The sequence below is a fragment of the Xiphophorus maculatus genome, chromosome 7 (genome assembly GCF_002775205.1).
Source record: "Xiphophorus maculatus strain JP 163 A chromosome 7, X_maculatus-5.0-male, whole genome shotgun sequence".
In the NCBI taxonomy this organism is placed as follows: domain Eukaryota; kingdom Metazoa; phylum Chordata; class Actinopteri; order Cyprinodontiformes; family Poeciliidae; genus Xiphophorus; species Xiphophorus maculatus.
Genome location: NC_036449.1, coordinates 31,233,584 through 31,249,410, shown reverse-complemented (window position 1 = coordinate 31,249,410; position 15,827 = coordinate 31,233,584). Strand labels below are relative to the sequence as shown.

General features: G+C 43.2%; 1 protein-coding gene across 2 annotated transcripts in view; it reads right to left on the bottom strand.

Moving 5' to 3' along the window:
• Nucleotides 1-15,365, bottom strand: part of LOC102221776 (inactive dipeptidyl peptidase 10-like) — a 40,989-nt gene extending 25,624 nt beyond the window's left edge. Inside the window, exons 1-3 of one of the 2 annotated variants that reach the window (XM_023336889.1) lie at nucleotides 15,194-15,365; nucleotides 2,745-2,856; nucleotides 2,584-2,679 (exon numbers count right to left, since the gene is read on the bottom strand). In XM_023336889.1, coding sequence (XP_023192657.1) covers nucleotides 2,584-2,679; nucleotides 2,745-2,856; nucleotides 15,194-15,250 — 265 coding nt within the window. In that variant the 5' untranslated portion in view covers nucleotides 15,251-15,365. Of the gene's footprint in view, nucleotides 1-2,583; nucleotides 2,680-2,744; nucleotides 2,857-4,509; nucleotides 5,404-15,193 lie in introns of those variants that run through there. The other variant, XM_023336890.1, reaches the window with a different exon arrangement.
• Between the last annotated feature and the right edge of the window lie 462 nt (nucleotides 15,366-15,827).

The following is a 15,827-nucleotide window of genomic DNA, read 5'->3' as shown; positions in this document are numbered from 1 at the left end:
ACACACACACACACACACACACACACACACACACACACACACACACACACACACACACACACACACACACACACACACACACACACACACACACCTGCATGAAACACTCCCTCTTCATGGGGAACATTTTCTCACCTTCTTACCGGGCAGCAGCAGCTAATCTGAACTCTTCCTCAATCTGTCCCTGGTCACGTCTCTCTCATCCTCCTCCTCTGACGATAATAAATCCCCTGAATAATAATTAATTCTCTGCTCCAGCGGTAATTAACATAGTAATGTGTGTGTAGTAATTAACATATCGGATAGTTTGACGCGTATCTCTGAACGTTGCAGTTTTCCTGACCCGCCCCGTCTCTCAACCTCTCACTTTTCTCGGACTCCGGCTAGCAGCTAACCGTTAGCTGAAATGGCGCTATTTATAACCTCGGAGGGGATGGGCGGGCCAAGGAGAACCGAGGAATTTCATTGGATAATCTCAATGTCCGTCAATAAAATCAACCAATGGGCTTTCGCGGTCGATAAAAAATTATATTTAATATATTTTTTTGTTAAATTATGACTGCCTAGGGCCGTCCCACACACAGTATGTGTATCAGTCTGTAGTCCAGACGGTCAGTCTTCACCTGGACAGAAACTAAAACTGATCAGTTTTTATTCTATTCAGCTTGTCAACCCGCCACAGTTGCGGTGAGTTGCTCCAATGGTCTCTTTGCACCTCAGCTTCCGCGTTCGGAGAAAAGCGGCTCAATCGTTTCCGATCTCTTGCAAAAGGCTCTTTCCACTGGGTGTTAGCAGGGCTTGTCCAAGGTAACAATTAATGATGAACATCGATCCAAAGCCCCGACAATAAGCTGGAGAAAGGTTTTAAGATGTTCGCCTCGTTATTCACAGATACGAAGGTGAGTTTTACTTTCTTTAAACTTTGTGGCTAACATTAGCTTTAGCTTATGCTAGTAGGCAATATTCTCTGACATTTTTCTTGTAAAAATGTGCTATTTAAGTATCTAAACATTTTTCATCCATTCTAACGGACAATATTTTACCTTGTGTTCAAGTATATTACGTGGTTTATTGTCGTTAGTGTCAGAGACCAAGTAACGGGGATTTTACGGTTCAGGCTTTTTGCTTCTGCAGCCTGAGGAACAACAAGCCCATAGCTTAACAGTAGAGCAGCTCTGGTGTCGGAGTTCTAGTTCAGGTTCTGGTTCAGGTTCAGTTGTTGCTTTTAGAAAAATATGGCCGTGTTCCTTAAGGTCTCCATGTTATTTCGCTTTATTAGTTTAGCATGTTTCTAGTGAAGCAGGACGGTGTTTCCAGCAGTGTGTACAGGCGGGTCAGTAGCTCGGCTGTCTGGCTCTGGTCTGCTCTCTGGTTCCCATAAACTCTTTCAGGCTGAATACAGAAGTGATTCCATGGAAATAACACAGGAGGCTCCTTTACCTTCTGCTTTAGGCTGAACAAGTTGATCCGGAGTGAAGTGAAGGCTGTAAACTTTGCTGTGCTGCGTTAGCTTTAACTGGTAGCAACAAATATTTACAAGCCACCGTCTTCTTAATTCAGGACTGTTTGGAAATCCATGAAAACTTAAAAGCCCATTATATTAGGAAGACAGCAATGTTCATAGTATTGTTTTATTTGCATCTGAAATAAGACTTTGTCTTTTCTAGCTGTCATGGTAACTCAAAGCGGAAAAAAGAGAGCCGCATTTGCGCATGCAGTTGTGACATCAGCGCGCAGGTGCAAAGAGTCCGTTTACCAGACTTTTACCCGCATCTGGCCAGTGGGGGGTGCTAATTTACACCCCTGGGTATGACGTCTATTGAAGGCCCTGACTGAAACCCTGCGGCACGGCGTTAGCTGCTACTGTGGAAGCTAACATTATTGTTAGCTGGCACTGTGGAAGCTAACATTAGCATACGCTGCTATTCTTTACGCTGACATTAGCATTAGCTCCTGCATGTTTATATTAAGATGCTAATTAAGGCTAGCATAGATTCGCTGATAGGCTAACACTTTTTAGCACAAGTTGAACATGACAATAGTGTTGCCCAGTATCCAATCAGATCATTCAGAAGCAGAAATTAAGCCAGGGAAGTCTCTTCCATCGCTGCTGTTAGTGGATGTAGCTGTGCGTCAGATTTATGGCCGTACTGGAAACACAATGCAAAGGTTCTGGTTCTGGACCTCAGGATGTAAAAATATAAGAGTAAAGCGATTAATTGCATTAAACTTTTTTTTTTTTTTTTTTTACCCCTCCAGGGGGTCTTTTGTGGCTCTAGTGTCCCTTATATGACAGCAGGCTGACAGGAAGGGGGGAAGGAGAGGGGGGAAGACATGCGGCAAATGTCGTCGGGTCCGGGAGTCGAACCCGCGACGGCCGCATCGAGGACTCAAGGCCTCCAAATATGGGTCGCGCTAACTGCTACGCCACCACGGCACGCCCAGCATTAAACTTTTAATTTGTTAATAAATGAAAATTTACAGTTTCAAATGATAATTTTTGGAAAACATCTTTGCTGTTGTCTGATCTGCTGCTCCCCCGTCATGGCTGACTGATCGATTGACTGATTGATTAAAACTTACCGCTGATCCATTTTGCCTCCGGATCGTGGATCTGGAAGCTCTTCTGGAAAAGGTCATCCAGAGCCAGCGGCGTGACCAGCGGCTTACGTGACCCATCTGAGAGCAGGAAGGAGAAATGAGCGCTCAGCGAAGGAGAGAAGCAGCTGCTGCCATCGACTCACCTTGAGACAGCAGGACTATGGAGAGGCCGATGCAGGAGAGGATGGCCATGATGACCATCAGCGAGATGCCGATCCCCTTCCAGTTCCTGTCGGGTCCGATCAGCCCGATGTCCTGATGAACAGGAAGGAAGGACTTCATTAACTACAGGAAAAAACGACGAGTTTACATTGATCTGAGAGCCTGAGGGGAAACATTACTGCCAAACATAACAGCAGGAAGATGGTTATTTAGCCGGTAAGGAGCTCCTGATAGCTGCTCCTGTTAGCCGCTACTGTTAGCTGCTCCTATTAGCATCTCTCATTAGCTGTTCCTATTAGTAGCTCCTGTTAGCAGCTCCGTCTCCGGCTGCAATGTGAACAGTCCAGAGGATCAGTGGGAGGAAAAGTTGGGTCCAGGTTTAATGAATTAATCTGACGTTCCTCCCAAAGTGAGTTTCTGCCTCCAGACTCATTTGCAGAGGTGAGCGGCGCAGATTGAGGTCAGTAGATGCTATCGGCCTGCCGCCTCTCCAACCACCTTTTTAATTAAAAGCTGCTTTTCTCTTTCCCTGAAACTGAAAGTTAAATCTGTTTCCAGGACGGATATCATTTGATTAATCTGCAGCAATAATTGAGAAAAAATATATTGGGAAATCAAACAGACATTTGAAGGAGGATTTCTGCAGAGAAAATTCATTTCAGGACAGAAATGGCTGAAAGGTCAGGACAAACAGCAGCAGATATTATTAGTTGGGATCAATAAAGTATTTTGAATATGATCCATCATTTCATCTGTTCATCATTCATTCATTTTGCTGAATATCTTGCATATTAAATTGAATTCATAACTCATCAAATGAATCCAGCTGCATCGTTCCCTCCAGTTCTGTTCAGCCTGCTTCAATCTGACTCCAGTCTGTCTGCCTAGTCAAAGTCCGGTTCAGTTGGTGAGGCGTGAATGCTAATCGACCTTTGACCTCTGGTCCTCCAAACCTCAGTCTGGGTTCGGTTTGAATGTAAACTCCAAGCGGACTAGAGACCGCTCCAAAAGCAGAAAGTGGACTACAGCGCAGGGCATTCTGGGTAAATCTAACCAAAGCTAGCGTGCTAGCCTAGCGCTAGCAGCAGAAATGGCTCCTGGTCTTTAGTCAAAGACTAAAGAGAAATCCTCCAACACTAAAATCTGACGCCTCCATCTTGTTTCCATCTGGTGAAGAAGGAAGTTGCTCTCAGTGTCTTCAGAGGTTTTTGTGTCGTTTCCTTCAGTGGTTCTTGGTGCAGCGCCCCCACAGGCCAGGAGGGGAACATTTTGGTTTGGGTCAGAGCAGAGAGAAAGAGAACCACAGCAGCTGGAGGTGGAGCAGATGTTCTGGTTCCAGTAGAACCGGGTCGATCGCACCATCAGGAGGAAACCAGACTGAGTTATCATCACGATGTTCTCTGAGTGGAAAGTTGAAAATGTCTCCATCTAGTGGTCTGTTGTGACCTGTAATTTGTCATGGTTTTTACAAGATGGACGGTATTTGGTTAACTCACCATCTGGTTGTTAGAAAGACACTCATTTAATTTAAGCATCCCATAATTTAATCATTTTCTGATCTGCTCTGACACAAACACTCAGGGATTCGTTTCCAGGCGGCCGCCCGCCGATCAATTCACCCAATCAATTAAAGTCATCAGTTTCTATGAAAACAGCCTGGAGGAAGAACTGATTGATTCCAGTTAATGTGGACATAATTATTCCTGCCGGATCCTCTGAGGCCGGCAGCGCTAAGCTAACGCTCACCTAAGCTTCCAGGAAACATGTCATCTTCATTGTTCTCCTCTTCCTCCATCAGCATGACTCTACTTCCTGTTTCCTTCATTTGCTCTGTGGTCTGATGCCTCCCGTGGCTCCGCCTCGGGCCTCCAGGTGGCGCTCTGCTCACACGTTCAGACTGACAGAAACATGCTTGACTTGATTCTGTTCAGGATCATCACCGACTGAGGAAACCTGGAGAATGAAAGCTTCAGGTATCTGATGGAGCAGAGGAGACGTTCCTCCGTCTGGTGACCTCCAGCTGCTGAGGTCAGACGGGTCAGCAGGGAACAGCCTTCATTGCTGAACCCAGAGCTGCAGTGATGAGGAGGAGGAGGAGATCAGAGCGTTAGCTTAGCAGATGATGTAGCTCAGTTAGCGTCTCCCAGGAAAATGACTTCACTGAGGTCGGAGTTATGATAATTTAATTATTTTCACAATAAAAGCCTTCATTTGCATGGATTTTAACAGTGGACTCTCACCTATTTATGGATTTGATTCTGAAATATTTTAAGAAAAAGCAGATTTCTGTTTGTGCTTCGTCTCTTGAAAATGAATCAGCAGAACCAAACGCCGACTTTATGGAGACACAAAGATAAAAGTTTTACTGATGTTTTATGGGACGAAGCTGCAGCATAAAATAATATTACCTCCATTTTTATAGTTCCACTAAAATGTCAGTTTTTATTTTAAATATTATTGCTGAAGGGCTTAAAAGGTTTTAAAATGCTTGTCTAAATCTGAGTTTCCATCCAGCAGGTGAGTTTTATTTAACATGCAGCTTCAGAGACGTGCCCCGCTGCAGCGCCCCCGTGTGGACAGCAGGAGTGATGAGCAGAAAACAGAGCAGTTACAAACCAACAGCATTTATTTTATTTAGGCTGACGTAAAAATACTAATGGAGATTCATTTTACAGTCATATTTTCACCATTCATTTAGAAACATCTCAGCTTCACACTAAATGTTTAGCTTGTTGAGAAAAAGGATTAATTTTACTGCTTAAATACAGTTAATCTACAACATTTGTAACAGTTATGTATAATACTCTTATTTGGAACAGGTCTCGTCTGAGATGCAGGGCCCTTTGTCTCCCCCACACCAGAGCAATAAAATTTACATTCCGATGGGGGGGGGCAAGAGACTTCTTGGCGCCAGGGATCGCCCGTACCAGACAGAGATGACCGCGAAGTGGTCCGCCCTCGGACTTAGATAAAAACCAGACACCTTTGCCAGAAGGAGGGGAGTTTTCCGGGGTTCTTTGGGGGGCCGAACAGGTCCCGGATTGGTCGGGGAGCGGAGCGCCTTCTTTGCATATATTAAATGGGGAAACGCCTCTTTCATTTAAGGGTACGGGTCGGCGAGCCAACGGGGAGTTTTTTTCATCTTTTCTTCACGTGGGCGCCTTTGTCTGTCTTTGTGTTCGTTTGTCTTCCCTTGTGTGTCTTATTTTGTGATAAAATGCATATCTTTGTTCCTCTGCAGCTTTGTTGTTGATTGCTTTGTATGAGATTAAACTCTGTGATCTGTGACGTCAACACGCTTTGTTGTTGTTTCGTTTTAGCAGCACGCGGTCGCTGCACGTCGCTGCACGGAGAGCGTCACTCGCCAAGGACTCGAGGAGAAAAGAGGAAAAGAGCCAAACGTTTTGTCCAAAGCTAGCACTAAATGATCCTCTTTTTTAATAAGCTCTGAGCTAAACATGTAGCACAGACATAGTTAGCTTACTCAAGCTAACTAACCCTGAGCTAGCGGGCCTGTGTAATAGAGCTATATATTAATTTAGCTCAGAAATAGTTACCAAGTTATTGGCTAGCTATAAATTTAGCGCAGCTTTATGGAATAATTAACTATTTCTTAATTAAAAATTGGAATAATATTTCTTGGACAGATTTAGCTTGTAACTAAATATTTAGAAATGGTTCATAACCTAACCTCACTTTATTCACATGAAAGATAATTAAAATCATGTTTTGTTTTGACCACATATTTAGCTCAGAGCTCAACTAAGTAGCTAGCATAATTATTTAGCTGTTTAGTTTGAGCTATTCATTTAGCTTGAAGCTAAAGCTAACATGCTAACTTAATATTTAATTAGAAATTGTGACATTTATTTCTCTTCCGCCCAAATTATTGTTAATTTCCTTTCAGGTCTGAAATTCTTCCATCATTTATTATTTAAGCAGATTTTCATATTAGTAACACCTTTAGTCTGAATTAATGTTAATAATAATTCCTTTGGCAGCCGTTATATTTTTCCAAAGCTTCTGTTTTAGCTCTGTGAGGCTGAGGTTTGTCGGCTAGCAGAACCCGGTAAGGTCCGATGAACTGGACCACCGCAGCTTCTGAAGGCAGATCTGAAATGATCCAGTAAATAACTCCCAGCTGATTCTGGAACAGCAGACCATAAAGACGAGATTTTACCAAATTCATGTGAATAAAAATCCAAGCTGTGGTTCTGAAGGTTCTGCTGCATCACCATCATGGCTGTTGATCTGCTCCTGCAGCGGGAAGCGGGCCGGTTCCTCCCAGCAGAACCTGCTGCTGGTCGGCAGCTCAGGCATGAATAATAGATCCTCACATCAAACAAGAGGCCTCGCTCAATTTTTTTACACTGTGCAGTTTTTCTAAAGATTGAGATACAATGAGAAACCTGTAACGCCGCTTTTGCCGTTTGTTTATTGTTGCCATGGTTACCTAGACATTCGCAAGACAAGTCGCTGTTTGTGGTCAACCATGGTTACTTTAAGGTACGTCAGGTGTCTGTAAGATGTTTCTTATAATTTATGTAGATTGAAATAATTTGTTTGATAAAACAGCGAACCTGAAGTGAACTGAGAGTCCATTTCCTCAGGACGGGTCCATAAAGATCAGAGCTGCAGCTGTTTTTCTTCAGGCTTGTTTTGCAGCTCATCTCCACAATGTCTGCGTTTAGATGCTGAGTCAAAGCCCCATATGTTTTTTCCTGAATGTGAATGAATCAGGGATTATTTTCTATTACACTGTTAGATCATTTGTATCATTCCTTTAACCTGTGGCTAGCCAGATGTCTCAGAAAGCCCAGTCACCGAACTGCTCCCAGTTTGACCAGCAGGCTGAACCCTGCCTGTGCTCTGGGTCGCCAGTATAATATAAATACATTTGTAATGTACTGTACATTTTTCTCTATCACTTTTTGTGTATTTTAAGTGAAATATCTCATTTGAAGTATTAAGGTATTATGACAGTTTATGTAAAGAAATGAAAAATACTTTAGTCTGTTAGATTTTGTTCACACTGCTGTCTATAGCACAGTTGACATATTACACCGTAATAAATATTTATTTTTTTTACCCCTCCAGGGTTTTTTGTGGCTCTAGTGTCCCTTATATGACAGCAGGCTGACAGGAAGGAAAGGAGAGGGGGGAAGACATGCGGCAAATATCGCAGAGTCCAGGAATCGAACCCGTGACGGCCGCGTCGAGGACTCAAGGCCTCCAAACGTGGGTCGTGCTACCCCCTACGCCACCACAGCACGCCAATAAATATTTTTTTTAAAGTAAAAATATGTAGCTAAAGTTTGACAACTATTATCAAAGTTTGTCTTTACAATAAAATGCCTAAAAATTTAAATGAAGTTACGTTTTTTAATTCATATCTTGAAATAGCAAATGCACATTGAATTATGGAATTGTGTTAATATGTTCATGAATACATCACTGTAAAGGTGTGTGTGTGTTCATCAATAAAAACGATTTATCAGAATCAGCTGTATCAAATGTAATTATTGTGCCACAAAACAATGAAATAATCACGTCAAAAAGTTTGAAACGTCCTTTGTTTTTGTTTTTCATTCCTATATAATAATGTGTGAGAGATTGTGTCAGTGACATTCATTAACATAAAAATACTTTGCAGAACGACACTTTACGAAGTTCAGTCCATTTACTTCCATTAGCTTGCTGGCAGACAAGCCACTTCAATATGGCGGACGCTAAAACGTATCGCAACAACGGGCCGACCCACTCAAGCGATAACTTTTGGTTCAAAAGCGCTGTGGTCCAATCAGCGATCTCCCAGAACTCCAACTGGGACATACCCTTTCCGCTTTTGTTAATGTTGTAGTGATTTGCACCTCAGGGCCACCGTAGAAACCTGATAGGAAGACTGATAAAACTGCTGCTGTATGTTTACATCTGATTCAGATTTAGATCTGGATTACCATAACAAACCTGAACATGAACATCTGGTCTAGTATGAGCGTTTACAGTTGCTGATTATCCAGTAAAACAACATTATGTCATTAATAAACTGTTCAGATTCTGGGCTGCATTCAGGACACTGGTGGACAGCTTTGTGGAGTGGTCTGACCAGAATCACCTGAGGCTCAACATTAGTAAGACCAGAGAGATGGTGATAGACTTCAGAAGGAAGAAGATACCTTCACGGCCACTAAAGGTCAAAGGGGAAGTGGTGGAGGAGGTGGAGGATTACAAATACCTGGGAGTTGTAATCGGCAACAGACTGGACTGGGCATCTAACACTGACGCTGTGTGCAGGAAGGGGATGAGCAGACTCTATTTTTTAAGGAAGCTGAGATCCTTCAATGTGTGCAGCAAGATGTTGGAGACCTTTTATCACAGTGTTGTTGCCGGCGCCATCTTCTTTGCTGCTGTGTGTTGGGGAAGCAGCATCAGAGCCAGCGACTCTAATAGACTGGACAAAATCATCAGGAAAGCTGGCTCTGTACTGGGACTAAGGCTGGAGTCCCTGGAAACTGTGGTGGAGAGGAGGACACTGAAGAAGGTTCTGTCTATTATGGACAATAAGCAGCACCCTCTCCACCACATAGTGGACAGACAGCGGAGCACCTTCTCACATAGGCTGCTCCAGCTCCGCTGTCGTAGGGACAGATACAGGAAATCCTTCCTGCCACATGCCATCTCACTGTACAATAAAAGCTAAATCATTGTTCTGCACTAATCAGTACAATTTTGCACAACTGCACTGTGGCACACTGCTGTATATATATTTACATATACATATCTGCATTTTGAATCTTTGCAAGGACTGCTCTAAGCTGCTTTTTATATTGACAGCATGTTATATTTTTACAATTTATAGCATTTTATATTTTATTTTTTATTTTATCTTGTCTCTATGCTGTAACTGCGAAATAATTTCCCTGCTGGGATGAATAAAGTAATTCTATGATCTATGATCTATTCAGAGTGACGCTGCCCCCTGCCGGCGGCGCCACGTCATTACCGCCTCCACACTGACCTACATCTGGCCAGATGTTGCAGGTCGGCTTCATCAAACACTGCAGGGGAGAGACGGCAATCAGGACCGGTACTGCTTTGGTTCTGGTGGTTCTGGTGGTTCTGCTTTGGTTCATCAGCTTTGATAATATTTACATTTTTCTGTTTCTAACGTTTTTATTTTTCATTTTTACATTATTTGATTAATAATAAATATTCTTAATTACTTTAGTTCCCAGTTGTTTTTTCCCATTATTTTTGATTGAAGTGTAATTTTCTTTGATTGGTTCTAATTAAACATTCAGAAATCTTCTGAAGTGAAGAGAGAGAAACTCCTAAAGCTTCTCTCTTCTATCTCATTTTATTTCTCGTTTGTTTTCTGGGATTTTGTTGTTTTCGGCGTCGCCATGGCAGCCATCCCGCTGGTTTCTGTTCACCAGCAGAGAAACTCCTGAGCTCTGATCATGACTGGCAGGAAACATCAGCGGCCATGTTGGATATGCAACAGTTCACGCTTCGCCGCCACAGAACATCAGAGACAAACGGCGCCTCGATGATCCCTGGAAATGATTCACAGAACAGAACCAAGGTTGACAGGAACCGACCGGACCCAATCGGACCTGCAGCAAGCGAGGCGGGTTCAGGGTCTAAAATGGGAAAACATGAACGATGGAGACAGACGAAGTGAAGATTCAAATTGACAACCCACCAATTAAAGAAGAAACTCCTAGCTCTCAACGCTAACCCAGGGGTCACGCTAATGCTAAGCCAAGGGTCACGCTAATGCTAACCAAACGGTCATGCTAACGCTAACCCAGGGGTCATACTAATGTTAAGCCAAGGGTCACACTAACGCTAAGCCAAGGGTCAAGTTAATGCTTACCCAGGGGTCAAGCTAACGCTAACCAAGCAGTCACGCTGACGCTAACCCAAGGGTCACGCTGACGCTAACCCAGGGGTCACGCTAATGCAAAGTCCTTTCTTGCTAAATGCTAACCAGGCGACTGTTTAGGACCTCCTAGCCACCAGGGGGCTCTAAACTGCCCGTTCAGCCTCATCTCAGAAAAGTTCAAATGTTCTATTTTTATCTGAAGTTATCTTATATATTTATTACATCTTTTATATGTTTAAAAAATAAACATTGAATGCAAATAAAACAAACTGCCATTACTAGTCCGGGTGTTTCTGGGTGCTGGTCAAATGACTGACAGTTGGCCGTCATTCCTATTAGCTGACAAAGTGGCATCCAAGAGACGCCTAGTGGCCCAGAAAAACAGAAGAAAAGGAAAATGCAAAAAGAAAAATGATCAAAGGTTAAAGGTGACACATTTGTTGGCGTTGTAGGCTGGATTATTTTGCTAGTAAGGTTTTGGCCTGCTAGCTAGACTCAGATTATTGCTATCTAGCTAGCTGAGGTGAATAACTCAACTTTAGCGTTGAATGTCAAATGTGATTCAGTCTGTGTTGCCATGGGAACATCTGACTCCAGACGTGTTTATTCAGATTCTAGCCGTTTCTATAAAACTCTGAAAATATTCAGGATTTTTGTTGTAATAAAGTTTTAAAATGTGTAATTTTACCTGCAGCCTGTTTTTTGTGTGTTTCTCTGTTTGTCTCCCTGATAAACTGACCTAGTCAAAGCTTGAGACTGTTCTGAAGGCAAAGAGCTCGCATTACCCAGAATCCACCAGCAGGGTCACCATGCTCCCGCTCAGCAGATAGAGCTGCTTTATGCATTCAATGTTCAATGGGCTCTTTGCACCTGCGCGCTGACGTCACAACTGCATGCGCAAATGCGGCTCTTTTTTCGCTCTGAGTTACCATGACAGCTAGAAAAGTCAAAGTCTTATTTCAGACGCAAATAAAACAATACTATGAACATTGCTGTCTTCCTAATATAATGGGCTTTTAAGTTTTCATGGATTTCCAAGCGGTCCTGAATTAAGAAGACGGTGGTTTGTAAATATTTGTTGCTACCAGTTAAAGCTAACGCAGCACAGCAAAGTTTACAGCCTTCACTTCACTCCGGATCAACTTGTTCAGCCTAAAGCAGAAGGTAAAGGAGCCTCCTGTGTTATTTCCATGGACTCACTTCTGTATTCAGCCTGAAAGAGTTTATGGGAACCAGAGAGCAGACCAGAGCCAGACAGCCGAGCTACTGACCCGCCTGGACACACTGCTGGAAACACCGTCCTGCTTCACTAGAAACATGCAAAACTAATAAAGCGAAATAACATGGAGACCTTAAGGAACACGGCCATATTTTTCTAAAAGCAACAACTGAACCTGAACCGTCAGCTGAACTAGAACTCCGACACCAGAGCTGCTCTACTGTTAAGCTATGGGCTTGTTGTTCCTCAGGCTGCAGAAGCAAAAAGCCTGAACCGTAAAATCCCCGTTACTTGGTCTCTGACACTAACGACAATAAACCACGTAATATACTTGAACACAAGGTAAAATATTGTCCGTTAGAATGGATGAAAAATGTTTAGATACATTTTTACAAGAAAAATGTCTAGCATAAGCCAAAGCTAATGTTAGCCACAAAGTTTAAAGAAAGTAAAACTCACCTTCATATCTGTGAATAAGGAGGCGAACATCTTAAAACCTTTCTCCAGCTTATTGTCGGGGCTTCGGATCGATATTCATCATTAATTGTTACCTTGGACACAACCAGTGGAAAGAGACATTTTCACAGAACTCGTGGTTTATACTGGTTTGTGCTGGTTTCGTGGTTTATACTGGTTTGTGCTGGTTTCGTGGTTTATACTGGTTTGTACTGGTTTCGTGGTTTATACTGGTTTGTGCTGGTTTTGTGGTTTTTTAGCTCTGGTTTTCTTGCTGCCACCAAACTGTGTGAAACCTGATTATTGAAGCTTAATTTCTAGTCGGTGCAGGTTCTTCATTCCTGGATCCTCCCAGCTTGGCCCAGATTCCTAGTTCAGAACAGAACCGAACCCGGCCCGGTTCTGCTGATCAGAACCAGCAGCTGGTCTGGATCAAAGCCTGCACTGTGACAGTTTCTTCCTTTATGAATATATTTCTGTTTTCTGAAGCTGGTAAAAATAACTGAGGTTTGCTAAATTAAACTTCCTGAAGTGAAACGATTGTTTTTTGTTGCTTCTGCGTTTGATTCAGGAAATAAAGAGTTTCTATTATTAGAGCAGCATGAAGAGAACCATTAATATTATTACTTTTATTATTAACTCTAATGTGTCAAATCCTGACCAGTTCTCTCAGGTTTTTCCAGAATGTTTCCCAATTTGAGTGTCTGACTCTGGTTCTCCTGATCTGTCCTCACTTTATTCTCCTACTGCTCTGTTATTATTTCCTGTTATGTTTTATTTCCTGCTGCTTCTGATCTGGATTCTGATTGTCTGTGATACCAGGCTGCTGGGACTGACCCGGTTCTGGATTTGGTTCAGGTTCAGGACTGCTCCTGTTAAAGGGGAGGTTTTCCTCTCCACCATCGCCCCCTGCTGGTCAGGAGGTCTGGCGTGCGGGTCAAGTGTTTCTATAGAAACCTTTTACTAATCTGAATAATAAACTGGAAGTTCTTTGAGACATTATTAGAAATAAACTGAATTAAATTATTGATGCATTTTAATTAAAACACCCAAAGTTACTGAAAAATCCAACATTTCTCCTAATTCCACGACAGGAATTATTCGTCTCTTCAGCTGAACCGTTTTGAATGAAATCGGAGGAATTAAAACCAAAGTTGCATTTAAAGTTTGCAGAGATGAAATTTAATATCAGAGAAGAAGAAGCGGCTTTGGGGAGTTTCTTAATTAGCTGAATCACTTTAATGAAGCAGCAACACATGAATAATCCTCCACTAGAACCATCAGCTGATCATCGATCATCAGCAGATTATTGATCATCAGCTGATCATCGATCATCAGCAGATTATTGATCATCAGCTGATCATCGATCATCAGCAGATTATTGATCATCAGCTGATCATCGATCATCAGCTGATCATCGATCATCAGCAGATTATTGAACAGCGGCCTGAGGGAGGCTAATGCTGTTAGCATGTTAATGATCCTTATTGAAATTTAACTCCATTTAAAGCGTTTAAAGTAAATTAACTTGTTCATTAAAGAGCATTTCTACCTTAATGTTAAATGATTTCATCTCCTTATTTTATTGTAGTTGTTCAAATAAAGTTTTAATACTTTATTCATGAAGTTTCTATGATATATTCTCTAAAGAAACTTTTTAACCAACATGAGTAAAAAGCTGAACTCTGATAATGAGGATTAATTGATTTAATTTAGAATCAGAGCCGTCAGAATCAGAACCTTTAGAGTGAGAACCGTCAGAATCAGAACCGCCAGAATCAGAGCCGTCAGAATCAGAACCGTCAGAATCAGAGCCGTCAGAATCAGAACCTTTAGAGTGAGAACCGTCAGAATCAGAACCGTCAGAATCAGAGCCGTCAGAGTCAGAACCGTCAGAATCAGAGCCGTCAGAGTCAGAACCGTCAGAATCAGAACCGTCAGAATCAGAGCCGTCAGAATCAGAGCCGTCAGAATCAGAACCGTCAGAATCAGAACCGTCAGAATCAGAGCCGTCAGAATCAGAACCTTCAGAGTGAGAACCGTCAGAATCAGAACCGCCAGAATCAGAGCCGTCAGAATCAGAACCGTCAGAATCAGAGCCGTCAGAATCAGAGCCGTCAGAATCAGAACCTTTAGAGTGAGAACCGTCAGAATCAGAACCGCCAGAATCAGAGCCGTCAGAATCAGAGCCGTCAGAATCAGAACCGTCAGAATCAGAACCGTCAGAATCAGAGCCGTCAGAATCAGAGCCGTCAGAATCAGAACCGTCAGAATCAGAGCCGTCAGAATCAGAACCGTCAGAATCAGAACCGTCAGAATCAGAGCCGTCAGAATCAGAACCGTCAGAATCAGAACCGTCAGAATCAGAACCGCCAGAATCAGAGCCGTCAGAATCAGAGCCGTCCGAATCAGAGCCGTCAGAATCAGAACCGTCAGAATCAGAGCCGTCAGAATCAGAACCGTCAGAATCAGAGCCGTCAGAATCAGAACCGTCAGCGTCTCTGTCTGTAGAAAAACCAGCAGCGACTTTAAGATGTTCCGTTTTAATCCATAAATCCTCAGAACTTCAGTCTGAAATCTTCCTCCACTCTGACGAACTTCCAGCGGCTCGGTTCCGTTCGGTCCGGTCCGGGTCAGAGCGGCAGCAGGTCAATATTAAATCTGAATAAGTGCAGAGCCATGAATTATTGATGCAGCCGCAGAAGTTCTCCATGTTCTCCTCTCAGCCCGACCCGGGTCAGGAGAACCCGAACCGAACCCACCAGACACATTCACCGCCTTCAATTGAACTTTGAGCAACTTTCTGGGACTTGAGGGAGCGGCCTGCAGCAACTCACCTTAGGGTCAGAGGTCAGAGGTCAGCTTACCTTCTCGTCCAGGGAGAAGCTCCCGGTGTGCTGCGCGGCTCCGGCGCTCTGGTTCATGGCTCCGCGGTTCCGCCGCTGCGCTGCTCCGGATGCTGCTGCGGGGTTCTGGATGCAGCTCGGAGTGGAGCCGCTGCTGGACGCTCCGCCTCCGCCCGCGCTCTCACGCAGCCAATGATGCGGGGCGGCGGAGCGGCGGGGCGGCGCAGCGGCGGGGCGGCGGGGCGGCGGAGCGGCGGAGCGGCGGAGCGTTAATGCCGCTGCGCCAGCTGTTCCCTCAGCTGTAGATGAAATCACACGGAAAGGTTTAAGGTCCATGAAGAGGTTTGTGTTTGTTTGTTGGATCAGAACCAGAACAACAGAAATCTGTTAAATCCACAGAGAGAGATTACATAATCTGAAACAATAAGTGACTTCAGCTCTGAAACCAACAGATAATAATAATAATAATAATAATAAATCTTTCTAAGTGAGGGAGCCAGAGTAATGGTTCAGAGAAAAAGTATATTTTATAAAAATACACAGAAAAAGTCTGTTAGACCGTCAAGATCATCAAAAATCAAAAATAATTCAGATCCTAACAGCTGGAATAAACTCCATATTAGCACATTTCATTTGATGAACATTTTGTTTCCTT